The sequence below is a fragment of the Toxorhynchites rutilus genome, chromosome 2, assembly GCF_029784135.1.
Source record: "Toxorhynchites rutilus septentrionalis strain SRP chromosome 2, ASM2978413v1, whole genome shotgun sequence".
NCBI classification, from domain to species: Eukaryota; Metazoa; Arthropoda; class Insecta; order Diptera; family Culicidae; genus Toxorhynchites; species Toxorhynchites rutilus.
Genome location: NC_073745.1, coordinates 84,205,632 through 84,233,322, shown reverse-complemented (window position 1 = coordinate 84,233,322; position 27,691 = coordinate 84,205,632). Strand labels below are relative to the sequence as shown.

The following is a 27,691-nucleotide window of genomic DNA, read 5'->3' as shown; positions in this document are numbered from 1 at the left end:
AATGCTTCGCATTTCTTCGTTTTGTGAACGAGAAAACACTACACACAGCCGTTTGGAGGAAGCTTTCCCGTAATGATTTGAATTATGTATTGTGCCACGAAGAGATTATTTTCGACTTCACAGTGAGATAATTTATGGAAATCATTATTCGTTAGACGCTGGATGTGATAGCCAAAAGAGAGCTCTAGAGATATAGGATCACGGGATGACTGGTTATTATTTGTCGCGCTAAATTTAGACTCCCATCAGCTGGAGATTTGTAATTCGATTTCCATTAATTTCAATGAAAGACTCATCTCAACTTTGAAGTATTCGACAGGGTTTTGAAAGTATTTTTTCTGTCACAAATTTATTTATTCACTAGCCGGCGACCTTCGTCCCGCCCAAAATTGATTATTTTCAAAATATATTAATATATTAATTAAATATATAAAAATATTACAACGTGAACCGTGGAAGCAACGTAATAATCGTTGGAAATTTCATAGTTTTTCATCATACAAATTTTATGTCCCATTCCTTATTGCTCACTCCTCATCCTGTTCATTTCTAATTCCTGATTCTTTATTCCTCATTCCTCTTTCCTCATTTTTCGTTTCTCGTTTCTCGTTTTTCGTTTCTCGTTTCTCGTTTCTCGTTTCTCGTTTCTCGTTTCTCGTTTCTCGTTTCTCGTTTCTCGTTTCTCGTTTCTCGTTTCTCGTTTCTCGTTTCTCGTTTCTCGTTTCTCGTTTCTCGTTTCTCACTTCTCGCTTCTCGCTTCTCGCTTCTCGCTTCTCGCTTCTCGCTTCTCGCTTCTCGCTTCTCGCTTCTCGCTTCTCGCTTCTCGCTTCTCGCTTCTCGCTTCTCGCTTCTCGCTTCTCGCTTCTCGCTTCTCGCTTCTCGCTTCTCGCTTCTCGCTTCTCGCTTCTCGCTTCTCGCTTCTCGCTTCTCGCTTCTCGCTTCTCGCTTCTCGCTTCTCGCTTCTCGCTTCTCGCTTCTCGCTTCTCGCTTCTCGCTTCTCGCTTCTCGCTTCTCGCTTCTCGCTTCTCGCTTCTCGCTTCTCGCTTCTCGCTTCTCGCTTCTCGCTTCTCGCTTCTCGCTTCTCGCTACTCGCTTCTCACTTCTCGCTTCTCGCTTCTCGCTTCTCGCTTCTCTCTCGCCTTTGTCATTATAATTCTCATTCTTAATCTCATTCTCAATCTAATTCTCAATTTTATTCTTATTATATTTTGATAACAAAATAATTAAATTTTCCACTTCCACTATTTCCCCTTCAAACAAAGATCAATTTCGTTAGCACAAGCATCAAATGGACTAAACACGCTTATCACGATGTGATTGAAGATAAAATATTTTCAATTGGCATGTTTGTTCGAAAAATGTGTTTTATTTGGAGGTGGAAAACAAACTTCCCACCCACCACCTTTCCAGAAGAAAGACGGGTGTCAAACCATCATAGGAACATTTCTTGTGCTCTAAAATCCTCACATTCTCCACTCTTTCAGAGGAGGGAGGTATGTAAAACTATCGTAGAAACTTGTTTCGTACCCAAAAACCCTGACATGCCAAATTTGGCTCAATTTGCTTGATTAGTTCTCGAGTTATGCAGAATTGTGTGTTTCATTTGTACGACAGCTCCCCTTAGAGAAGAGGGAGGAGTATCGAACCACCATGGAACATTTCATGCCCCTTGAAACCTCCACATGTGAAGTTAGGATACATTGGCTTGATTAGTTCTCGAGTTATGCAGAAATTTGAATTTTGTGTGTGTGGGAGACCCCCATTTCAGAGGAGGGTGCTATGTAAAACAACCATAGGAAAAAAATTCGTACCCAGAAGCCATCAAGTGTCAAATTTGGCTCAATTTGCTCGATTAGTTTTCGAGTTATGGAGAATTATTTTTTTTTGTCCAATTTGGTTTTATTTGCTTGATTAGCCCTCGAGTTATCATAAATTTGTGTTTCTTTTGTAGGGCAGCCCCCCTTAAAGAGGGGGGAGGGGGAGTGTCGAACCACCATAGAAACATTTCAAATTTGTGAAATTTGGCTCCATTAGCTTGATTAGTTCTCGAGTTATGTAAAAAATTGTGTCTCATTTGTATTGCAGATCCCCCTTAGAGAGGAGGAGGAGTGTCGAAACATTTAGAAACATTTCTTGCCTCCTGCAACACCCACTTGCCAAATTTAGTTCCATTTGCTTGATTATTTCTCGAGTTATGCAGTAATTTGTGTTCTGTTAGTATGGGAGCCCTCCCTGTCAGAAACAGACAGAAAGACAGAAAGACAGAAAGACAGAAAGACAGAAAGACAGAAAGACAGAAAGACAGAAAGACAGAAAGACAGAAAGACAGAAAGACCTTTGTGTTTGTGTCGAAAAATCACCCGAATCGGTTATTTAACCCTGGCTGTGGAGGATCATTGGAAGCATGAAGTCATTGACACACACACACTCAATAAAAACTGATAAATCTGAAGAGAAGAAAAACAATGAAGACAATGAAAGATTGGAGAAGGAAGAAAGAAGAATATGCACCAATCAGAATACAGAATGCATGAACCATAAATTTCATAAGAATGAGTTTGAATGAGGTTTGAGTTGCAATCAGCACATCAAACAATCGACAACTAAACAATCTCTTTGGAGCACTAATTGGCAATCAAATGCACCGAATGCGATTCAATGAGTTCCCAAACGCAGACCGTAACATTCCACAAATAAACTTTTCCAAACGAATTGAGATGCAACAATACACAAGAATTTTCAACTCCAACAAACAGACCGGGACAGATTCCAAGATGCAATCAAGCTGAAGTGGTATTTCCATTAGACTCGCAAAAAATATGCTTCTGCATTCCGGTTTCATGTACTCCGAGCTCTTACTCTTGAATTTTGATTCAACGCAGATTTCTATAAAGACTGCATGGCACGGATAGTTATGAAAAATTAAATCATGACAGAAAGAAGAAACCAGTGATCCAGTCCAGAAGCGGAAGGGGAAGCCGATGAAGTTCTTAGCAAACTTGTACTTGTTGTTTCAAGTTACGCTGGAGCGATGCACAATAATAATTTTGCTCAGTGGTGGAAAACTACGAAGCAATGATGCTGATACGGTATCCAAGCAACTTCATAATTTGTGCAACTCTGAAATGCCATCTTAATCAGTACAATGCACGCACACGCACACACAATACGTTTTCATCAATTTAATTCAGAAGTTTTCTCCCCCGCAAAAGTTTTCAACTGCTTTGGTCGTTTTACTTTGCGCTCTAGTTAATAATCTCCCATCAGTTTTGGGATGCATTGGGTATCACGTTACTGGTCGTTTCTTCCGCTCAATCAATTCCCCGTGCTGTTCCAATTTTCCACTATTGATGATGCTGAATAGCTGCCAGCTGGTTCGGTTCTCAGCATCTTTTCCCACAGCGCTTCCTTTTCAGCGTGGAAACTAGGGCAGCAGGGCATCACTTTCCGATGCGTCTCCCTTTCTTCTTCCGACTAGTGTTCCGTATTGTATACCAAATAATCGTAAGTTATTGTGTTTCCTCTTCGTTGCCGTGTTTTAAATGGTGTTCACAATGATGTTACTATATCATGGAGCATACTTGGAGCCATTTCTCTCTGCCTTCCTCTATCTGCATGTGTGTGTGCCTTTCCGTGTACATATAGTGAACCCAATCCTCATCTCTTATCTGTGAGGTTAGATGAAATTTACGAGTCCTCGCTGCAGGTTACCTCGGGCGGGGCGACAACTGTGGTCGGCTCTCGGCTAGACGAACGCTGCACTATTAATCACTTTGGGGGTGAAGAGAGAAAGCCTCCTTTTAGCTATCATAACTATGAAATATTGAGCCAACTTTCGCCAGCATTGGTATTAGTACTGAAATGGGTTGTACAATTTATTTCGTAATCTAACTTAATTCAGCAGGGGAATGTCGTATTGCGTTATTGGGTGGATTCTATCGAAAGGATTGGAACGATCTGGAGAAAGGTCATTTGAGGTGAACCTTTTGAACTGGTCGTGAATTATTTTTCTAAGTGTTGATCTCATACGATAGAATTGAATGCATTGAATATATATGTGCATTGGAGTGCCAATGGATGTATGGGGAAAAGACGGAACTTGATTAAAAATGTAGATTCCCACGAAAATCTATCCTATCCAAAAAAAGACAGGTGGGTAATGTCGGGGACATAACCGGAGAGATGTAGGACTAAACCAATGCCATTTTATAGCGGCGGTCAAATTGGATTTTTCAAGATAATGGAATACGCAGTATTATTTTGATAGCAGAGATAAAGGTGTGTTCAAAATTTCAGATCAATTAGTCAGTTACCCATATTTATGGAGTTTTGAAGAAATCTGTAATCCGCCATTCGTAGCGGCCGCCATTTTGGATGTTCAAGATAATGAAATACCCAGTTTTATAATGACTGCAGAGACAAAGGTGTTTTCCAAATTTCAGAATAATCGGTCAACAGGAAGGGGGTCAAATTTCTATTAATGTGGTACAGCGCTATAGACAAACAGGTTACATACAAAAATGTTACAGCTAAATAACCAAAAAAGAAACTCCAGCATTCTATCAAATCTATCAAATTCTTCCAATTTTCCATCAATTTGAACTTTATGTGAGCTGAAAACCGTAATGTATAGCATATAAACAATTGCTGAGTATATTTCCTATTAATGTGTGTATTTGGAATCCATTCATTAGTTGAAGAGGTATTAACGTTCAAAAACTGAACACTATTTCACATCGAATTATTGAAATGGGCCCCTATATTGAACGGTTAGACGTAGTCCTACGTCAAAATCAGTTCAATCAGACTTCATCTACTAGTGTCGCACAAGCCTTGACGGCCGTCAAAGTTTATCAAAATATATCTCAAAAAGTAGTTTTTTGAAAACCGAAAAACCATCCAAAAGAGGAGTAAAGAAAAGGGGGTTTTCGAAAAAAATGTCATGCTAAATGTCTTCAAATTGCATGAAACGTCGAGGTCTACACTAGTAAATAAAGTCCAATTGAGCTGATATTTTTTATAGGGTAGTTTTTCGTGGGAATCAATATTTTTAATCAAGTTTCGCTTGAAAATTCGAGATGGCCATTTTCATTGGCACTCTAATTTACATGTATCGAAGCCAATTTACACCCAATGACGAGTTAACAGGAGATGCTATCCAACATTGCACCTGGAAATAATATTGTATGTCTGCATTCATTATTGCGATATATTTCGTCTCGATGGCACATTCCCCGAAAAGAACACAATTCTAGTACGAAATATCATATTTTTGTGTTATTGTAAGCGTATAATAAATATTTTTACATTTTCTTCACTTATCATCAGCCCTATGCTCGATAATGCAAGCATGAAAACGAAGCACGTGTGTTCGTTTTACGAGCAATGTGGATAGGTGAAATATTGCATTGTAAGCTCCGCATGTTTTCGACTGAGCATAAATAAACCATTTACGATTTCGAATCACAGTCTCAGGGCAGCTAGTGAGCAGAGAACATTCTCTCTCGATACTGAGAATCAATATCAAGTATCAACAAACATTGTTTTCCGGATAAAAAGTGACGGCAAAGAGCAGCGCATATGGAGAAGGTATTTTCCAGTTGTTAGAGCTGTGTTCTTCGGAGGAAAACTGATGATGCAAGTTTGTTTCGCAACGGCTACTGTCGCCGACCGATGCCATAACACTAGCGATTCGGTTTAGTTTTTTTCCGTTGCTGTTCTGTGGAAGACCCTGCACAGCATAATTCGTGGATTATTCCTCCGAGAAATTATGTTTTTGGGAGCGTTGGAGATGTAATTTTGCTAAAAGATACTGAAAAGCAGCTTGGAAATTATATCAGTTCAGTGTTTCAGCTCCACTCTAGACAGCGAGCTATCAGCAGTACATTGTTTGTTTCCTATGATGCTTTTTCTCATCGTCAATATTTGGGTAGTCCTACGTTTATAATGTGGTCGTGTCACCCTTTCATTTTTTTCCGAAGAGCCATCACCCTCTCAATTTTAACCGTCATTTAGTACCAATATTTTATGTTTTTGGGTTTGAATTGTAGAGAAAAACGTAGAGTTTTTTTACTACTTAGTGTGGTTCATGATTCTAATGAAAGAAAGAAAAAACAGAAAACAGAGGCTTAATCGAACATTTTGACGTAGGAGTAAGTCTTTCAGTATGGGTACCAAGTCAGAAAACAGGAAATATTTTTATGAAAAAGGGTTAACGTTAATAATATATTCTGCTGCCAACGAATTTGGACATTTTGCATACCAATCGAATAGGACATTCCTCAAAATTTGATAGGCTGTTCAGCGGAAAAATGCAACTAGTTTTGCTTACAGATATAATATCACAAAATTGTAATTTTTATTGCCTTATCGAAAGGGCGATATCCAGTTTTCTTCGTCACAGAGGCGATATGGTCGTGACAAGGACCTTGTTGCTAACAGATCCACGAAAGCATAAATCTAACCACCGGCCTTGCTTGGATATCTCCATCTAGAGATGACGAGAAATTTTTATTTTTATTTTTTTTCAACTAATGCCAAATAAAAATAAATAACAAAAAATCAATAATCGCCAAGATCAAAACAGACATAGTACTGATAAATGAAAAAACAAAAAATGATATAAAAAACCAAATTGTCTACATTACAATCCGTAAAAAAAAAATTCGTCGAGTACACTATTGATTGGAAAAAACATTATTAAATCTGCAAGGAACTGTCCACAGATGCGATTCCACTGAGGTGATAATGAACAACATGATTATTGATGCTTGCAAATACCGCCATTGTTGTTGTTTCCATGCGTTGCCAAAGATAGATTGAATCAACCCTTGCAAACCTTTGTACGGGAATGAGGGGGGATCATCATCATTTGTTAGTAGTTTTGAGATGTGGAATGATGGCGCTGGTGCAACAAATATAATCGCCCATGGCCGAGTGTTTGTCAGCTGCGAAAAAGGCTATCGGAATAGAGCTCGCGATAAATACTCAGAGTAATCCATTGATATGGGAACTTAAGGTGAAACGCACAACCATGAAAAATCGTGGAAAACGCAGTAATTGGCAGGAATTTTCTGTGCTTATAAATTTGTTTTGTCATCATAAATACCATTAAATGTAGTTTAGTACCGAAAACTTAGAAAAAATTACTATGAAAAAACGCAGGATTTCATGCAAGTTTGGCCGTTTCTGTCATAAAACTTTTGAAGCATTAAAAAACTAATTTTAATTTTGCAAACTTCAATACAGAGCTATCGATAGAGTTTAAATAAACAAATGTCATCATTTTTATATTAACATGCAATTTTATAATTCATCTCATAACGGGGCACATCACTCTAGTATAGAGATTTAAAAGATTTAGTCAGAGCCAGTGTTACCAAATCACTAGGATATTTACTGCAATTGCCTAGATGGTTTCTGAAAAACGTCAAACCATTTTCTCATATCTATTCGTGTATTATGTAATAAAAACCACAACGAACAAAATTATTTCAATGTTTCTGACTACTCAAATCCTTCCATTATTAGGATTTATACAAATCAAAACAAAAACTCCGAACAGCAGCAGCAACAGCAGCAGGGAGCAATATATTTGTTAACAGCGGCACATTTGTATACGTTTGTAACCGTATTAACGTTAGTGAATGGCGTTTTCGGCGTTCAAAAACAAAAATGCCTCGAAAATTCGATGCCATATGACGATTCTAGCTGGCAGAAACATATCGGAAGCGGAAGGTATAAGCAGAGAATCAAGAATTATCCAAAAGAAACGCTTCGATGTCGTTTGACATCTTGACAAGTTGTTGTGTTGCTTTTTGGACACGCATAAGGGTGTCTTACCTCGCTCATTTAAGGCGAAGGTGGAAGGAAGCCACAAATGGCTGTCACAAAGGCACTCACTTCTTCCATCTCCCCCCTTAACCCTAACGCGATATGCAAAAAATCAGTAGTTTTGTGCAATTCCGAATGAAATCGAGCTGCAGATGCAGATTTTCAAAACTTATATATGATTCGAACGAAAGTTTGTATTCCGTTTGGGTTAGAGGAAATATGAGTTTTCCACGGCATTTGGAAATTTGTTGATTCAAGTGTATCTTTTGAAAAGGGCGATTTTAGTAAGACAAATTTTTGATAATTTATATCTCAAAAACTATGAGTCGTACCGAAATAGTGTCTTAGAAAGAGTTATAAAGTATTGATGTTAAAACGTGAAAAAAATATGCACTGAGAAAAAAATTAGTAATCTTTTTTTATTTACAAAAAAAAGCTTTAATTTACAATATCTAAAACATTCTGTGAATATTTTTGAATATATTTTTTAATTTTTTCAAATAATATAGAAGTCATGTAGAAAATTTAAAAAATGGGTCCAAGATGGTGTACTATTTTTGACAAACTTTGTGGAACATCGATTTTTTATGAATTCTCGAAACTTCGAATTTTTGTGTGTTAATAATCATTTTTAGTCACAAATTCTGAATCCTGATGTGATTTAAAATAAAAAAGCTTCTTATTAATCTCCTCCTAATAGCAGCCATTCTCGAGATATTTGAAAAAACATTGCAAATTTATTGTCTTTTTCAATTTAATTTTTTTTTCTGAATTCATAAATGCATTTTTCAATTTTTTAAAATTATTTTCATATAAAATAGAAGTCATGAAGAAAAATGAAAAAAATTAGTCCAAAATGGTAAAACTATTCTTGACGAACTTTGTGGAACATCGAATTTTTATGAATTATCGAAACATCGAATTTTTGTATGTTAGCAATCATTTTTAACCATAAATTATGAAATCTGATGTGATTTAAAACAAAAAAAAACTTTTTATCAATCTCCTTCCAAATGCAACAATTCTCGAGATTTTTGAAAAAATATTTCTAATTTATTGTCATTTCTATAGTAAATAGGCTCTTTTAATATGTTTGTTGTGTTATACCGCCGAATGTTATGAATTCGCTTATAATTTTCAACAACTTTTTCCAATACATCATTATGGTAAAAATATATGTTTATGAGTTACGCTATTGCCACGTTTTGTATTAACCCACATGTCTTCAAATGTTTTTCAACGTAACTTCTAAACATATATTTTTACCATAATGATGTATTGGGAAATGTTGTTGAAAATTATGAGCAAATTCATAAAATTTCATAAACATGACGGTATAACACAACAAACATATTAGAAGAGCCTATATAAAAGACAACAAATTAGAAATATATCTCGATAATTGCTGCATTTAGAAGGAGATTAATAAAGAGTTTTGTTGTTTCAAATCTCATCAGAATCCATAAAATGATTGTTAACATACAAAAATTCGATGAAATTTTTAATTTTAAAAAATTAAATTGTCATATGTCAGAAATGTTTTTTCAAATATCTCGAGAATATTTAAAAGGAGATTGATAAAAAGTTTTTTTGTGGCTAAAAATGATTGTTAACATACAGAAATTCGAAGTTTCGAAAATTCTTAAAAAAACGATGTTCCACAAAGTTCGCCAAAAATAGTTCTACCATCTTGTACCCATTTTTTTAAGTTTTCTACATGACTTCTATTTTATATTAATTTTTTTTTAAAAAGTTAAAAAAATATATATTTTAGATATTGCAAATTAAATATCTTTCCTGTGAATAAAACAAAAGTACTAATTTAGTAGTAGTATTTTTTTTTCACGTTTGGACATCAATACTCTATAACTCTTTCTAAGACACTAAAATCATAGTTTTCAAGATATAAATTATCAAAGATTTCTCTTACTAAAATCGGTACGCCCTTTTTAAAAGTTACACTTGAGTCAAAAAATTCCCAAATGCTGTGCAAAACTCATATTTCCTTCAACTCAAATGGAATACAAACTTTCTTCCGAATCGATAATACTCATGTTTTGTCATATGTCGATTTCACTTGGAATTGCTCTTTTGCGAAACAGTGTGTAAAAAATGATCATTTTCGCACACTTCCCATCAAGTAATATCAACCAAACATTAATCGATTACTCACAAGAATTTAAATCTGCCGTCGCAATGTATAGGGGAAAGCGTCAGAAAATTCGAGCTAATGCTCTGAAAGTTAATTTTTCATTTTTCAATTTTCCGCAATGGTTTTATTTGTATTGGTGAAAGCATCGTTATTTTTTCGACACTGATGCCAGACTACATCATCGAAACAGCTATAAAAACACTCAATAAAATGTTATTCCTAAGTCATAGCGTTTCATGTCATGAAAATCAATAGAATAAAATTGTGTTGATATCAATACAATTATTATTTTTACGTTTAATGGGTCGTCTATAATGTAAGTTTTAGCAACTTTAACATAGGTTAATAAAATTGTATTGCAAAGCTCGGAACACTGCCAGTGGCTCTCAGATTTCCCTGAATGTTTATTTTCCATTAGGCTGGCTATTTCCATTTTAGGGTGGTCCGAGGATTTCTTTTTTTCCAAAAATATTTTTATTCAAAAATTCGCTCATCTTATTTCCTAACTAGAATAAGACAACTATTGAGTGTTTTGGTCGAAAAATTATTCAAGATTACCTCAGTATGGGTTCCCTCTCATTGCTCGATTCCGGGAAATGAGAAAGCGGACTCGCTAGCTAAGGTGGGCGCTTTAGAAGGCACACTTTTTGAAAGGCAAATTGCTTATAATGAATTTTTCCACATTCCTCGTCAGTATACGCTCGTAAGTTGGCAGCGCATGTGGAGTGGTGATGAGTTCGGTCGATGGTGACACACGATTATCCCTAAGGTCTCGACGAGTGCATGGTTCAAGGGATTGAATGTAGGTCGTGATTTCATTCGCGTGATATCTCGGCTTATGTCCAAACACTACAACCTAAACGCGCATCTCTATCGCATTGGGCTCGCAGCAAACAATCTTTGTGATTGTGGCGATGGTTACCACGACATCGAGCATGTTGTCTGGTCGTGTATCCGGTTCCATGCTGCTCGCTCTCAGCTCTCTAGAGCACTGAGAGCACAAGGCAGACAATCGGATATCCCCGTCCGGGATATCTTAGGTAGCCGTGATCCTGATCTTCTGCTTCATCTATACCTGTTCCTCAGAAACGCCGATGTCAACGTTTAATGATGTTTCCTTCGTTGTGTCCCCGTTTCATATCCCTCCTATCCAAACGATAAACTTTTACTTAGTCGCGGCAATACATACACACACTCTTTACAGATGCACGGGCCGAAGGTTGTGCAGTCCACTGATCATTCAACAAGAGCCAAAGGTTGTACCGCTCATGACAACTCTACACGAGCTGATGATTGCGCCGGCTAGTGACCATTCTATTCTGGATTCCTCGAGTCGAGAAAGACGCACCACGCTAGATATGGGGTACAGACTAGGGGGGCGTTGCTGATTAATGGTCAGCTGCATCCCAATAGGAAGTATCCCGTGTCGGGCACACGTACAGAGCATCGAAGACTACGACATACCAATTATGAGAACACTTGTAATACTAACCTCGAGTCAACCGCGAGTAATCGGTTACATATTACTAACATAGTCTAAGCAAACATTGTCAAAATATTGAACTCCCGGCCCCGTTAGGCTGACGCCATATGAGCCTTAATAAAATATATATTTTGGATAAAAACAAAATTCATAACTTTTGAACTACTAAATCGATCTAGAACCTAAAATCTAGAATCTAGATTGCTGCCATACGAATGAAACAAAAACTTCTGCATAACTCGGCAAATCAAGCAAATGGAATCAAACTTGGCATATAGAGGTTTTAGGGATAACTTGAGAACTAATCAGGCAAATTAAGCCAAATGTGAGGGTTTTTGGGTACGAGAAATATTTCTATACTGGTATGACACCCCTCCCTTCTCTACAATGGAGCGGGGTTCCATAAAAATATTACACATATTTCAACCAAACATAATCCTGTAGTATGATTCCAAATACCATTTTTAAATCCCATTCCAAATCCCATTCCAAATCCCATTTTAAAACCCACAATGAATTAATTATTCTTCTCCCCATAAGCAGTTGATTGTTTCATAACAAATGACTCATGCGCAAGCACTTCAATATTTACGACTCCCATGAAACATTCCTCAAGCGCAACTGCATAATTTCGTTAATTGCTTTTCCCCCACATTCACCCACAAAAACAAGCCAACATGCGCTAGCGGTATGAATGCATTCTTACATCATGTCGCAGCTGAAGGCAATAAACCCGAAACCAAAACAAACCCAATTCTATTCTGATGAAATACGCGACCATATACAAAGTCGTCGTGACACTTAACGATTTCCCATGAAATCGATATTGGCGCTTACGAGAGCAGTAAGCATTCCTCTTTGAAATCGATACGGCTCCTCCCAGTGAAACTCTAAACAAACTGTTGGGAACATTAGCTTAAGACATTTGTATCTAGTAATAAGTCAGTTCTAGATTTAAACCCCACGCGATCGGTCGCGTGGAGCATAAAAAAATTAAAAATAAAGTTAATCATCTTGACTGAATATTCAAGTGGTATTACTGAATCCCTTTTGAGTATTGAAGTGTTCAGTGAACAACGTCCTGTGTGACGAACATGGAAAAGAGCTGCCTAACGAATTGTGTTTCGCCAGTGCTCCTGAATCGTATCCCCCACGCGTGAAGACGAGAATAAGAGGAAGCTGAACCATATTCCAGTGGAAACAACGTTCCAGCAGCATGCAACTCGTGTGCATGACAACACGACAACTGAAAATTTTCGGAAAACTCTGAAGTAAAATGGGAAAATTCGGAAAAATCAATTCGCATATGTTCTACAATTATTGACAAGCATTTTTAGTCCATTTGATGTTTGCGCTTGATCTTTGTTCGAAAGTGGAAATGGATTTTAATGTGATAAAACGCACTCCTATATCTTCTTCTATCTGTATGAATAAAAAAAAAAAGGGAGCGCCGAATGTGTTGATAAGAGCAAAACTCCAGGAAGGAATTGTCCGATTTAGGGCTGTCTTCATTCTATCATATTTTCTGTATCAAACATCTATTCCATGTAACGAAGAAACATGTTATTTGCAAGTGCTTGAAAAATATTTAACAACAATCTGGTATTATAATGACGAATTTTGGAAGAAGTACTAGGAATTTTATGATAAAAGGTAATTTTAAAATGTAGATTAGAATATTAATCATAAACAGTTCCGCGATTGGACTCATGAACGTGCGCTTAGTAAAGAAACGTGAATTTTATACCGAAAAATATTTTTTTTTGTGGGAGGAAGTTTGCCGGGTCAGCTAGTACTAAATAAATTCAAGGATCGTTTAATTTTTATGGGCAACATAATCTCCTTTCAGGCTTATACACTTCATTCAATGCTGCTGCACAAACAAAAACCGAAGGAAATTTATAACGTTACGCGATTGAAATGTTTATACATTGACGAAAAGTCTCGATTTGAAATCAAATATTCATTTCAATGGAGCAGCCTGGTTGACGATAAAATGAGGCGACCTTTACAAACAACCCTGCTTCCCCAGCAAACCTCGAACCTCGTTTAGAACAGTCCCGCCCTGTTTCAATTATTTGCCAAACAAATAATACTCTTGAAATTGTAATTGAGAGTAATTGGATGAATGAATTTCGGAGCAAGATTGACGTACAAATCAGAAGGTTCCGAATTTAGCGGAAAAACAGAGACCAAAACGTAGCACAGAAAAAAGAATCAAACTGAACATCTAAATAAAAATGCCTTTTTATCTCATTAATAACGTGCTTCGTGCCATGAGCGGATGCAATTTTGTGCCGAACTCTGCAAAGATCAACGAAGGAGAGCGGTTCCCACATTGCGAGCGCGAGAGTCGGCGAGAACCCCGGTCCGGAACACGTGTTGCGTCGGTGTAATATAGGGGCAAATTTGCTTGCTTTGCCATCCCCCCCGAATGGGATGCTCGCCATCAGCCGGGGCTCCGTGGGTGGGTAGAACTTGTTGAATTTTGTTTGTTTTGGTGGTGCGGAGGAAATATCAACAACTTACTCTTCGTCGCTCGCTCGCTCTCTCTGTTTTGTTTTGTTTTTGTTTCAATTTGGAAAGGATTTCTCTCGGCGTACGAAGTTCTCATTTTAGTACATGAACGTGGTGGACCAACTGTTAGGGTTTTAGTACTTGATGCGGGTGGTCGAACGGTATCATTCTTATCACGTTGTGGTAGCAAACGGAAAGTTAGTATTGTCCCAGCGCGCGTTCCGGTCGGTTTGGAAGTTCAATTCGAGTCTCGATTGGGTGAAGTTCAAAGTGAAGTTCAGTGAATTGGCAATATACGTTTGAAGAATCGCTTCCAAGTAATTCAAGTAACAACTAGAAAAATTAGACGTGAAACATTGTCCCTGCAAATTAGTGCTGATGGTGCTGAAAATAATTCCAAAAAGTGATACGCCTTGCACTGAAATGTGAATCCACCGGTGAATGTGACCGTCAATACGACATCCTCCGGTCCTGGAGTATTCCGGAAATATAGTTACTGATAGCTTCCAGCGCCACAAAGGACGGAACACATAATGGTTGGTTCCAATTTCTGTGTTGTCTCCCTCAGCAGCGTATAATTTCATACCCCTTGAAAACCACACAAAGTCTGAAATTCAAACATAGCTTTCGCACCGCCTCCTCCCTCCCGCGAAAGTCCCCCCGAGGAACACCGAAATTGATGGTTGGTTCAATTTAGTTAAGTCGCCAGAAATCCCGGAACCGAAGAAGAGAGTGAAAAGCATGCTCTTTTTCCACCACTTCCGGATGTCGTTCATAACGGGGGCTGTCACAATTTCCGCTATCTCCGCGGACTCGCTTGGTTATTACGGTGTGTGTGAGTGTGGGAGTGGTGTGGGTTATCGGGGCAGTAGGCGCCAGTAGTGGACCGTTACCTCGTCCTTTGCACCATGCGGCGAGGCGTGTTTGCAATTTCAAAATGTATGTGGTTCCGCTGTTTTCGATATGTCAATCGGTGAAAAGGCAAAACAAACGAAAATATATCGCTGCCCCCGGGGGCTATTTTTAACGCATTATCACATGTTTGCAGTTCGAGGGTGGTGTTAAAATTAGTGTGTCAAAGTTTGTACAGGTAAACTTCGATATAACGTACATTTCACTTTCAAAATTGTACGTTGTATCGAATTGTACGTTATATCGAAACATAATAAAGTACTCACAAACGTAGTCTGTAATACATGATTGTGTTGCTGTTTTAGTAAATTTAATGAATAACTTCAATCAGAGGACGAAGCCAGCCTGTCTCATGATGTTTCCCTTCGTACTGTTGATTAAAGACTGATTCATTTAGAATCCGGAATCACAAAACCAGCTGTATTTCGGGATTGATTGAAGGTACAAAACTTGTTTTAGCATCACAATACAGATAATTCATTGTTTTATCAGAAAAAAAAATTGAAGAAAAATTACCTTTACACTTTGGAAATGTGTACGTTATATCGAGTGACGTTATATCGAGGGTACGTTATAACGAGGGTACGTTATATCGAAGTTTCCCTGTATTGTTATTTGTTTGTTTTTATATGGAAGTAGTTTAATCTGAATATTCGAATGTGGATACCTACTGTGTGTCTGTGAGCAAGTGTTTTTGGAGAACTTAATGCATATTAATAATGTAATTTTTTTTTAATTTTATAAACTAAAAGTGTGTAATTTCCTCGGCTATAGGTGGTTGCGTTCAATTGTATTAACCTTTTGCGGTCGTTTGTCTGCTCTCAGACACCACAGCAAGGAATCATACTAAATACTTTATTCAACGATGTAAAAGTTTACTTATTTTTCTAAACGATTCTTAATGTCTATGTCTAGCTTTTTCACGAATGTATACGAAGTTTCTATGAATAATAAGGTAACGATACTCGGTATAAACAAAACATTATTAGCGTGGAAAGATAAGAGGGAATTTTTAAGGGAATTAATTCCGACCGCAAAGGGTTAATTGTATGAAATACTTCTTACCATTTTAGGTTTTGTTCTCAGAAAGGTATAATTCACACCTCTTTTCACAACATTCGCAATAAATGCGAATAAACAACAATTTGTAAGGCTTTATTTATACACATATTCCTATTTACCAGAGATGCATCCAATTCTAATCTTCACTTGAAGTCAATTTTTTTTCTTATGGTATAATTTCTTTCGCAAAAATCTGCGATACATCAGATGTTAAATCTGCAGACTGCTTCCCATCCAGTTGTTTCAATAGCGGTCAAAAGTGGTGTCATTAATTTGCGATTTGTGTTCATTGCTGTGTTAAATAAAAAATTACATCATTAGATGGCGCATATATATACATTTTTTTAAATGACTTGATTTAGTTCATATTATTAACACTGATGAATAGATTTGCCTTGTCGAAAAGCATGCTTTTCGTTGTCTGTATGCAATGTCCTTTAGACTGTCGGTGTAAATTTGTCGGTCCCCACATCGGGATAACGATTTGTTTTTATCTATTTGTGCAAAACGAATTGTGAACATATTTTTCGGAGTTCCAATCGGTCACTTCATGACCACTCTCCTCTATGTGTCTGCGAAATGAAAAATAAAAATAAGATAAAACCTAAATGAATGTGAACGGACATTTTTTATAAAACTATTTTGAATGCATATTGCTTAGTCATGAGTTGTATGCTTCATACGATTGGATAATTTTACAAAAAATCGATATCTTATTCAGGTGATAGTTGTCCCTCTGCACATTTGAATTAAATAATTGAACATTCCGAACGATGCATACTTGTTGCATTTTGTTGGTTTACCTTATTATCGATCCTTTTCCTAGTACCGTTTTGTCTCACATTCCGAACATTTAAGCTAGAGTACCATTTTGAGTAATGAGACACTGTTTAGTGGCCATCAAATTAAACAGTGTCTCATTACTCAAAATGGTACTCTTTCGCGAAATTAATTTGATATTTGGATACAATAGAGCCTTTTTTTAATTTGACTACAGTATTAAATGGATTTATTCATGGTGAAAAATTAAAAATATGTTTAATCACTTTTGTTTCAAATTCCGAACAGCAAAATGCAATTTTTTAGAAAAATCATAACTTTTAAACTACTGAACCGTTTCATATGATCGATATATCAAAATAAAGGCAATTAACTAGTCTTCTTTGGAAAAATGTTATGCTCGCGAAAAAATAATAATTGGATTTTGCTTTTGTAATTGTTGATTGTATTTGTTACTAAAGCTTAAATGATTTCGGGACCGAGAGCGCTATATCGGTATCGATACCTGTAAATGATGTTAAAATGAAGTCTATAACCCAAAGAATGTCAGGGTTTTGAATATTAAATTATTTATAACATTAAAGTTTAGCAAATTCACATTTAAAAATCAAGTGTTCGCAATTTGAATCATGCGTAGAAACTTGATTCATATTCCGAACACTAATTTTAATGAAGACTTCTGCATAAAATACCATTTTATTTTACAGATTTATTGTGAATTCTTACCATTTCCAGCACTTAACATGGAGACAACAAACAAAATAGTTGAAAAAACTACAAAAACTGAAAAATTGATTTTGACTGTCATTTTTTGCAAATGCTCAATATTATAAATTATAGGCTGTATAGATGGCTGTAAATGATGTTAAAATGAAGGCTATAACCGAAAGAATTTCAGGGTTTTGATTATTCAATTATTTATAACAATAAAGTTCAGTAAATTTACATTTGAAAATGAAGTGCTCGGAATTTAAATCATGCGTAGAAACATGATTCATATTCTGAACACTACTTCAATATTAATTTGAAGGAAGATATCTGCATAATACCTTTTTTTTCACCCACTTATTGTAGGTTGAACCACAAACAAAATAGTTGAAACAACTACAAAAACTGAAAAATGAACGATGCTTGTTTTTTACGGAATTTGCTAACGCAATCATTTTATCATTGGTTTTGACTGTCACTTTTCTGCAAATTTCTAATATTATAAATTATAGGCTGTATCCATACCTGTAAATGATGTCAAAATGAAGCCTATACTTCAAAGAATGTCTGTGTTTTCATTATTCAATTATTTATAACATAAAAGTTTAGTAAATTTACATTTAGAAATGAAGTGTTTGAAATTTGGAAATGTTCGGAATATGAGACAAAACGGCACTAAACCCCAATCATGTCGTTCGAAGAGATTTATTGTCCAATGTCAACCAAACATTTATTTCTTCCCTTGGTGACTGCAGTGGATATAGCTGGCGTCGTGATTAATCATTCTGTAAAATATTGAGACACCGGAACTCGAACATATGGGACTGTTTATGTCTCCCCTTTTTCTGCTACATTGTACAATTTTTTTTCCGATCAATAACGGAGTTTAACGGCGGGCGGTCAGTCATTTGACATTGAGCATTCTCAAGAATGCCGTTGTTTACAACGCTAAAATTTTCATCGTTTAAACGTCTGAAATACATAATTGATCATTAGTACAGTCTCGTTATGAATATCCACGAATATTCGATTAGATTTATCTGCGCTAACAATTCGACAAAATAACAGTAATGTTTTTGTGTGCAAATCAAAGGGGGAATTAATAGACCGAATATTTTAGCAAATATCTAAATATCTGAGTTCTCCAAAAATAACTGATTCATACATGAATTCGAATTTTGGTGCTGTGTTATTCGGAATTTCGTGAAATATTTCCTCGATCTGTTCTGTCCTGATAAGATTATAACGATAGTAAAACGTAATAAAGTAGCCGAATATTTTCGTCCCGAAGTGGGGAACGCAGTGTTACCATCGACGGAGCGAAAACAAATTTTTATAAGGAGCTATTCGATTTTTTAGCGTGATAGTTCAATCTGAAAGACCTTATACTTCGAAGCGCCATTACTGTCGTCTTGGAAATAGGCTTGTTTTGTTAGTCTAAACAGACCAGAACTGTTCTTCCAAGTCTTCCATTCTTCGATTGATTTTTTGAGTAGCTTAGAGAGGGCAGAGAGCAAGACGATGAGATAAATTTTAAAAATCTTTCCCAATTTTGATTGGGTTCGAAATGGTATATTTATACCGCCATTTCATACCAAACAAATCTTCATTAAAGTTGGTAGCTTTGGTCCTTATCGCAAAATATTGGACCCGTATTATTTATTTTTTCAATAGGGTGCCAATTTCCATTTTGGGGTTGTCCAACAAATCAACTTTTTTCTCGTTTTTCCAAAAAATTATTTTTTTCAGAAACGTAAAAACAATGCATCCTGGAAAACGTGCAAACTTCCATTACATCAGGTGACATGGTATTTCTTGTCTTGAAGATCATAGTGCACTGACTTGCAACATGCTTTGATGGTCAAAACACTCTGACAAACTATTTAGCATCGAAGAGTGAGGAATTTGTTTTGTCGGTTTACGTTTTGTTGCACGTCGTTTGGTGGTAATATATGCAGTGACTGTGACAAATTGCAGCTCTGGTCACACAAAAAAACACACGTGAAAAAAGCAAGGAAGAAAAAAAAATCCAAACGTACTACAAAAAGACAAACGGCCACACGAAACAAATGACAAACGAAAAATGTGGAAAAATAAAACAAAAAACGAACACACTGAAAAAAATAGAACGTAGCAAACATTTGGACACGGAAAAAGTCCTAAAAACGTAGAAAAATCCGGACAAAAAATATCGAAACAGACAAAAAAATCCGGATAAACTAAAAAATTCAAACACAAAATAATCCCGAGTAAAACAAAAAAAAAAAGGACGACACAAAAAAAAAATCCGAATGCACGAAACAACGGAAAGAAGGAAAAATTAGGCGCAAAAAAAAATCCGGACGAACAAAAAATATATCAAGACAAACGTATATAAAAAAAAGTCCGATCCCATAAAACTAATCCAGACACAAACCCTGACAAAAAATATGGCAAACAAAAATGAGATTCAGCCAAACGGAAAAAATAATCCGTATGTGCCAAAAAATTGATCGAAAAAAACGGGACAAAAACAATCCAAACAAAAAATTAATTACCAACAAAAAAAACTGGACAAACTTAAAAAAATCAGACACACAAAATAATCTTAAGAAACAAAAAAGGGCCAAACAAAACAAATTCGAATACACGGAAAAAACTGGACACTCGAAAACAAAAAAAGGACCAAACAGGTGAGAAAAAAACGAGGAAGAACAAAAAATCAAAACATACTACAAAAAAGGACACACGAAACGACAAACGAAAAAATATGGAAAAACAAAAAAAAAAAGGAATAACGAAAAAAAATCAGAAGGCAACAAACATTTGGACACAGAAAAAGTGCTAAAAACGTAGAAAAATCCGGACAAAAAATATTGAAACACACTAAAAAAATCCGAATAAACTCAAAAATTCAAACACAATATAATCCTGAATGAAACAGAAAAACGACGACACAAAAGAAATCCGGATACACGACAACAAAACTGAGAGACAGAAAAATTAGGCGCGAAAAAATCCGGACAAACAAAAATACATCAAGACAAACAAAACAAATTGTTCGGATATTTTAAAACCAAAAAACAAACCCTGACAAAAAAAAATATGGTAAACGAAAATAAAATCCAGACAAAGAAAAAAAAATCCGTGTCTGCGAAAAAAAATGGACGCTCGAAAAAAAATGCGGCCAAACTAAATGAAATATCCGAACAAAAAAAAGCTCATTTAATATCTATCAAAAACCGGACAAACACATAAACTAATCCTCTGAAAAAACACAAAAAGAATCGACCACACAAAACAAATTCGGATTCACGAAAAATAACGAACAAATGAGAAATATATGAACACCCGAAAAAAACCTACGCTAATTAGACACACACAAAAATGCGGACACACCAGAAAAAAATCAAGTAAATCAAAACAAAAAGTTAACTCGAAAAAGTCCGGACAAACAAAACAAAACAAAAAAAAACATTCAACAACAAAAAAAAATTTAGGACAACTAAACAAAAATCCGAACAGACAAAAAATTCAAAAAGTACAGAACATAAAAAAAAACTGAACACACGAAACTAATCCTGACAAATAAAAAAAAAATCGAACAAACGAAAAATAATATGAATACAAAAAAAAAACGAATAAACGTAAAAAGATCCAAACAAAGGAAATCCGGTTAACTCCTTAGCCTACGATTTAATCTCCAAAAGGGCGAACAAAGTGCAAACGCTGCGATGGGTCACGCATCGAGTAATGTACCACGGAATAGACTCGATGTTGTAGGTTTTGCCACAGTCGTTTCACATCGAGTTAGACTCGATGTTTTAGGTGAAAGGGTTTACAAAACCAATATTCAGACAAACAAAAAAAAAGAATAAATGGAAATCGAGAAACCTAAAAAACAGCAAACAGAGATACGGACAAACTAAAAAGATGAAAAACAAAAAATAATAATGAAAAGTTAACATATTCAAAAAAGTAAAATAACCCAAAAAATCCGAAATCGTCCAAGCTAGAAGACCGGAGACCAGTTGATATGTTGCCATTATACGAAAAGATCCTCGAAATCGTTGTCAAAGACCAACTGTTGGAACATATAACGAAAAATGGAATTCTGGTGGAGGAACAGTCAGGGTTCAGGAAAAACCACTCTTGCGAAACGGCTCTCAATTTATTACTCCTGAAATGGAAACAGGCTATAGAAACGAAGAAAATAGTATTGGCTGTATTTATTGACTTGAAGAGGGCTTTTGAAACAATAGATCGAATGAAATTACTTAATTTTTTATATTTATTTACATTTGATCGGCCACCAGCGCTCCGAGGGCTTTATGGGCCGTCAGTTTCAATATTATTCCTAACTATATACAATATTATTTCTAACTATATACAATGTTGATAGTCTACAACATTAATACAAAAACTAAAACAATAATATGGTTTTACAAATAATAATAACGAGAATATAATATATAATAAATTGTAACACCCATAGTTTATAACAGTAACACTATTTTTTCTGATTCAAATAAGATCATACAAATCAATTTGGTTTATAAATCTAATTGCATTTTTGAGACAGTCCAAGTCATCCTTGAGAGTATCAATATTCAGAATAGATAATTTACCTCTAATTGTGGTGTATTTGGTACAGTAATTGAATATATGTTTAACAGATATAATTTGTCCACACGAATCACAGGTTGGAGGGTTAGCTTTGGACACCAAATGGGAGTGCGTATAATGAGTATGACCTGATCGTTACCTTGTCAGAACTACTGAATCTCTTCGTCCAAGAAAACTTATACATGGCCAATGAGATGTTGAATGACGAATTTGTCGATATATATTGCCTGTAAGGTTAGTCCATTTATCTTCCCATAATTTAGACATATTTACCTTTACAAGGTTTCTAAAATCTCTCGCCAATAATTCGCCTTGTGGAGTTGATTGAAGTAATGCTTCTTTTGCTGCTTTATCTGCAATTTCATTACCACGGATGCCAATATGACTTGGTACGAAATATAACTGCACAATTTTAGGCTTCTCTTTGCATATGAATATATTGTCGAAAATCTTTCGTAGAATGGGGTGAGTTGAAAAATTGTCTGAGAGTGCTGATAGAGCACTCAATGAGTCAGTTATTATAATATATTTGTCAAAGATACTAGATTTAATGGGTTCTTTAGCATGGGAAATTGCCGTAAGTTCTGCATTATAGACTGATGAGTTGTCAGGAAGCTTGAATTTGTATATTTTATTTTTATTTTCATCATAAACGGCACAAGAGGTGACAGAGTTAAACTTGGAGCCATCGGTATAAATTAATCGATAACCACAGTTTTCATGGAACATTCGATTGAATAAAGATTTATATACAGCAGAGTTTGTAGAGTTTTTCGGAAAAGCACTTTGTTCGATATTTATCTCAAGTTCAGGAACCAAACACGGCGGTCATTTGTTGTAGTGTTTTATTTTTGGTAATTCTAGGTTTAGACTGTTCAGAATTCGAGTACACTTCGAAGGAAAAGTTTGACTTCTGATAGTATCATTAAGTGGCAGTTGCTGAATAGATTTTAACATAGGATGGGTTTCATTTCTAAGAATTCTGCACATTTGAAACATAGTGTAGAAAATAGAAAATCCGTGTCAACTAATATACTGATAACCGGAGAGGAACGAAAAGCACCACTCGCTAAACGTAACGGGTGTTAAATAAAAAATGGGAATTTTTTCAATCACATATAAAAAAATAGTTTTTTTTTCATCGATTTCAGTATTTTTTTATTAATAACATAATGTATTTTCTTCAAAAAAAAGTCAGTGAATGTTTCAGTAAGGGCCGTGGTCTGCTGTTCGACGCAACTTTGTCGCGATGCTCTCACAAGAACGTTGTACGGCACTTACGTCCATTTCCCGGATACAATTCCGGATTCTTGTAGTCAGTTGCTTCGTGTCCTTGGCCCTCCAATTGTTTTTATACACTAGGGCACTGAGTGAGCCAAAGAAATTCTCTATTGGGCGGCACTGGGGCAAGTTTGTTGGGATACGATCTTTCGGCACGAACGGTATCTTTTTCTCCTCAAGATACGCCAGCGTCTTCTTGGCGTAATGGGAAGAAGCCTTGTCCGGCCAGAAGACGTACTTCCCATCCGCGTGATGCTCGTTCAGGAACGGCAGCAGGATTTTATCGAGGCACTCTTCTCGATAGATTATGCCCCGGTCGGAAATGGCGATGTACAACATAACCTTTTTTTCAAACTTGTGCTTGAACTTGTATTTCACTCCAGGCGGTGTGGATGACTTGTCGCTGGAGTAGTAATTATAATTTCCTGGAATATGCGTTTTGGACAGCGGAAAATAGCTTTCGTCGTCCAAAACGAAAGACGTCCCGCGGTATCTTTTGGTCATCCACCGACACTGTGATTTAACCGTCTCAATCTGCTCCTCCGTGTACTCCGGCGACCTCGTCTTCTTTCTGCATACGATTCCTTCCATCTTGAGGTTCCGATGGATCAATACGTGGGAGCAGCCATATTTCCGACCGGCATCACGCAGGCTGGTTGCGTCCTTGTTGTCAAACAGCTTCTTTACCGACGTCTTCCTCTGCTTCGTCATTATCGTAACCGGACGACCACTTCCGACCTTCCGCTCTACGTTCAGGGAACCCAGGATACGATATACCGTACTGACAGGTACATTTTCTTCCTTAAAATGTGCCACCGTGAACTTTTTTCCTTGCTGGAAATGCGTTTCGTAGAACCGTACAATGCGTTCGTGGAGCACGTGCTGTTTCGACGCCATCTTTGCTTTGACTAAATTCAAACTAGTGAAACCAAACACGCCTACTGTTTCTAGGGAGCCCAAAGAGCAATTTTCTCGGAGAACGAAAATTTTACGCTCTTTATTTGAGTTACTGAAAGGTATTGAAAAAATTCTCATTTTTTATTTAACACCCGTTACACCTTGATGGTGAACAGATTCCAGTGTTTTTAAAAGATTTGATGCTGCAGACAAGTACACACAGTCCCCGTACTCCATGCGTGATAAGACAAGAGAATTGTGTTATTTTATTAATGTTTTTCGATCAGAGCCCCATTTGATATTCGATAATGTTTTGATGATGTTCATTGCTTTTTGAGATCTCCTTTTTATGTATTCTATATGAGAACGCCATGACAATCTTTTCATACCGAGGAATCTCGCTTCATTAGCTTTTTGAATATTTTCATCGTTGACGCGAAATGTCAAGCTTTTGGTGTGTTTTCTCCTTCTACAAAAATGAATACAGGAAGTTTTTTCGACTGATATTCTAAATCCGTGGTTGGATAACCATTTCTGCATTTTGTCAATTGATGTTTGCATTCGTTTCTGTATTGAGTTCAGAAGGTTTGATGACATATACAACACTATGTCATCGGCATATAGAAGAATTGTGCACTTAGGATCAATTTGTTTACTGATGTCATCAATTGCCAGTAGGAATAAGGTGACGCTTAGAACAGCACCTTGAGGAATTCCATTTTCCTGCTCGTATGATGATGAAAGTGTGTTTCCTTGTAATACACGGAATTTACGACTTGTAAGAAAATTATTTATAAAACTAAGCATGTTTCCATCTATTCCTATGGATTTTAATTTGGTCAAAATTCGTCGACGCCAAGTTAGATCGTACGCCTTCTCCAGGTCAAAGAAAATTGCGTAAGTATGTTGTTTTCTTAAAAAAGGGGCCTGCATATCGGACTCTAGGATAGTTAAACTATCAATCGTAGACCGACCACGGCGGAAGCCGAATTGGTAGTTGGATAGAATTTTGTTAGTTTCAATGTACCAGGTTAGTCTTTTATTCACAATTCTTTCAAGTAGTTTACAGAGGCAGCTCGTTAGGGATATAGGCCGATAGCTGGATGTTTTAGAAGGATCTTTACTATGTTTTATAATATGAATCAATAGAGAAAGGCGAAACACTTAGGAAACACTTTTTGTGATCATATGCGATCGTAAAATCTCAGTAGATATGAGCTAGCAGATTGAGGTAAATGCTTCAACATTTCATAATGAATCATGTCAGTTCCTGGAGAGGATCCTTTACATAAATTTAAGGCAGAACTAAATTCAAGTGAGGTAAATGATTTGTTGTAAGGTTCATTGTTATCTGTCACTATTAACTGCGATTTTTCAGTTTTTGATTTGTGTCTTTGAAAAGATGGCGTGTAATTTTCAGATGAAGATACTCGTGAAAAGTGCTTTCCTAAAATTTCAACAATGTCAGCAGAGTTTGTTACCACAGTGTTATTGTGTTTCAAGGATGCTATACGACTGGATTGATGTTTCCCACTAATACTTCTTATTTGTTTCCAAACATGAGATTGTGATTGCATGACCATTTTTCTCTAAGATTGATTGCTATGATATCGTATAAGAGCTCTTGTTTTTGATTTAGCTATTTTATACTGCTTTTCATTTTCGGACATTGGGTGTTTTTTGAAGAAGTTCAACTTGTGTTTTCGATCTTTGATTGATTGTGATATTGCATCATTCCACCAAGGTACGGATCTGCGTCCGACTTTGGATGAAGACTTTCGAACAGATTTATTTGCAGCATTTAAAATGGAGTCAACAATATGTGCATTTTGATCATCAATAGATTTCATGAAAAATACTTCGTCGAATTCTACAAGATATGAAAACTGTTCCCAATTTGCAGTCTTCAAAATCCAATGAGGCCGCTTTTCATCTACTACACGAGTATTGAGTGGTGATATGAAAATTGGGTAGTGGTCACTGTTACATGTATCGCCATGAACACTCCAAGAGAAAAACGTGCTTAGGGAAGCTGAACAAATCGCTAGATCGATACAAGTTTCGTTACCATTAGTTGGGTTTAATCGTGTTCCTCTTCCATCATTGAAAATATTGAGGTCGTATTGAGTTATAAGTTTGGCGAAAATTTTACCACGGGAGGATAAGAATTGTGATCCCCAAACCACATTATGAGCATTAAAATCTCCGAGGACAATGAATGGCTTCGGTAATTGTTCAATCTGCTTAGCAAGATCATCATATAGGATGGGTTCATTTGGAGGAAGATAAATGTTACATAAAGTGAATTTGAATGGATATAGTATTTCGACAACGATCGCTTGTAATTCAGTGTCTACATTCACACTTCGCGAGACAAAGTTAGATCTGACTAATGTCAATACTCCACCACGTGCTCTATCGTTATCAGAAGCAAAGTCACATCTGTAAAGATCGAAATTTCGAAAAGATGCTATATTGCTATGTTTCAGATGGGATTCTTGTAGACAAATAAACCATTATAAAAACCATTGCAGTTCCATTGCATAATTGAATTTTTATAATCCATCACTAGAGAGAGAGCAATTGAGATCGAATGTTCTACTACAACTACTCAAGGATGACTGAGTACCTCTCATTTTTTTGGCGTTTATCTCATATTCGTTTAGTTCATTCGAAGATTGAGAGAGAGGGCGAGAATTTTTTTCAACTTGATATTCCATACGATTTCTTTGATTTTTATCATCGGGTACTAAATCAGTGCACATAGTGCTAGTTGATGCGCGTTGAGAATAATCATGAGATTTTAGTTGTTGTTGTGGTGGAATGGGGTTCTCAGACGTAGTTTTCAATTCGTTCTCTGGGTTTTTAGGGTTCTCTATCTTAGTAGTTTTCACTACTTCACTGTATTTAGTAATGTTATTGGGAAATCTTATCTTATATAATTCACGAGCCTCTCTAATACTGATACTTTCGGTGACCTTGATTCGCATTATCTCTTGTTCTGTCTCAAATACCTGACATTTGTTAGACCACGATGCGTGCTCTGTAGAACCACAGTTTCTACAGAGAGTTTTTCCCGAACATTGATCAGATTTGTGACCTGCCTGACAACAGTTGCTACATACCCCTTTCTCCAAACAGAACATGGATGAATGACCGAAGAATTGACATTGGTAACACCTCATCGGTCTGGGGATGAACAGACGTACACGTAGTGCATGGTAACCAACATTAACAGTCTCAGGAATTCCAGTGGATTTGAACGTGAGGATAAAACTGCTGGTAGAAATCAATTTGCCGTCCCTCTTGATCATCATGACCTCAATCTTGCAAACTCCTTGTTTCTCCAGATCTTCCATTATTTCCTCTTCAGAAGCGTATCTAAGGTCAGCGCATGTGACAATTCCCTTAGTCTGATTTAGCTTAGCGTTTTCTTCAACCGCAATTTCCATGTCAAACAT

The 27,691-nt window shown here is 36.3% G+C and overlaps 2 protein-coding genes across 4 annotated transcripts in view; one reads left to right on the top strand and one right to left on the bottom strand.

Moving 5' to 3' along the window:
- Positions 1 to 585: 585 nt before the first annotated feature.
- Positions 586 to 27,691, bottom strand: LOC129765888 (nucleolar protein 58). The gene is made up of 2 exons (XM_055766327.1): positions 27,440 to 27,691; positions 586 to 1,179 (listed from the first exon to the last, which is right to left on the bottom strand). The coding sequence occupies exons 1-2, from the start codon at positions 27,689 to 27,691 to the stop codon at positions 586 to 588; spliced, it is 846 nt and encodes a 281-aa protein (XP_055622302.1).
- LOC129768417 (neuropeptide Y receptor type 2) overlaps positions 14,203 to 27,691 on the top strand; it is a 283,678-nt gene continuing 270,189 nt past the window's right edge. For all 3 annotated transcript variants that reach the window (XM_055770070.1, XM_055770068.1, XM_055770069.1), the window contains exon 1: positions 14,203 to 14,521. The gene's annotated coding sequence lies outside the window, so the exon portion shown is untranslated. The remainder of the gene's footprint in view (positions 14,522 to 27,691) is intronic.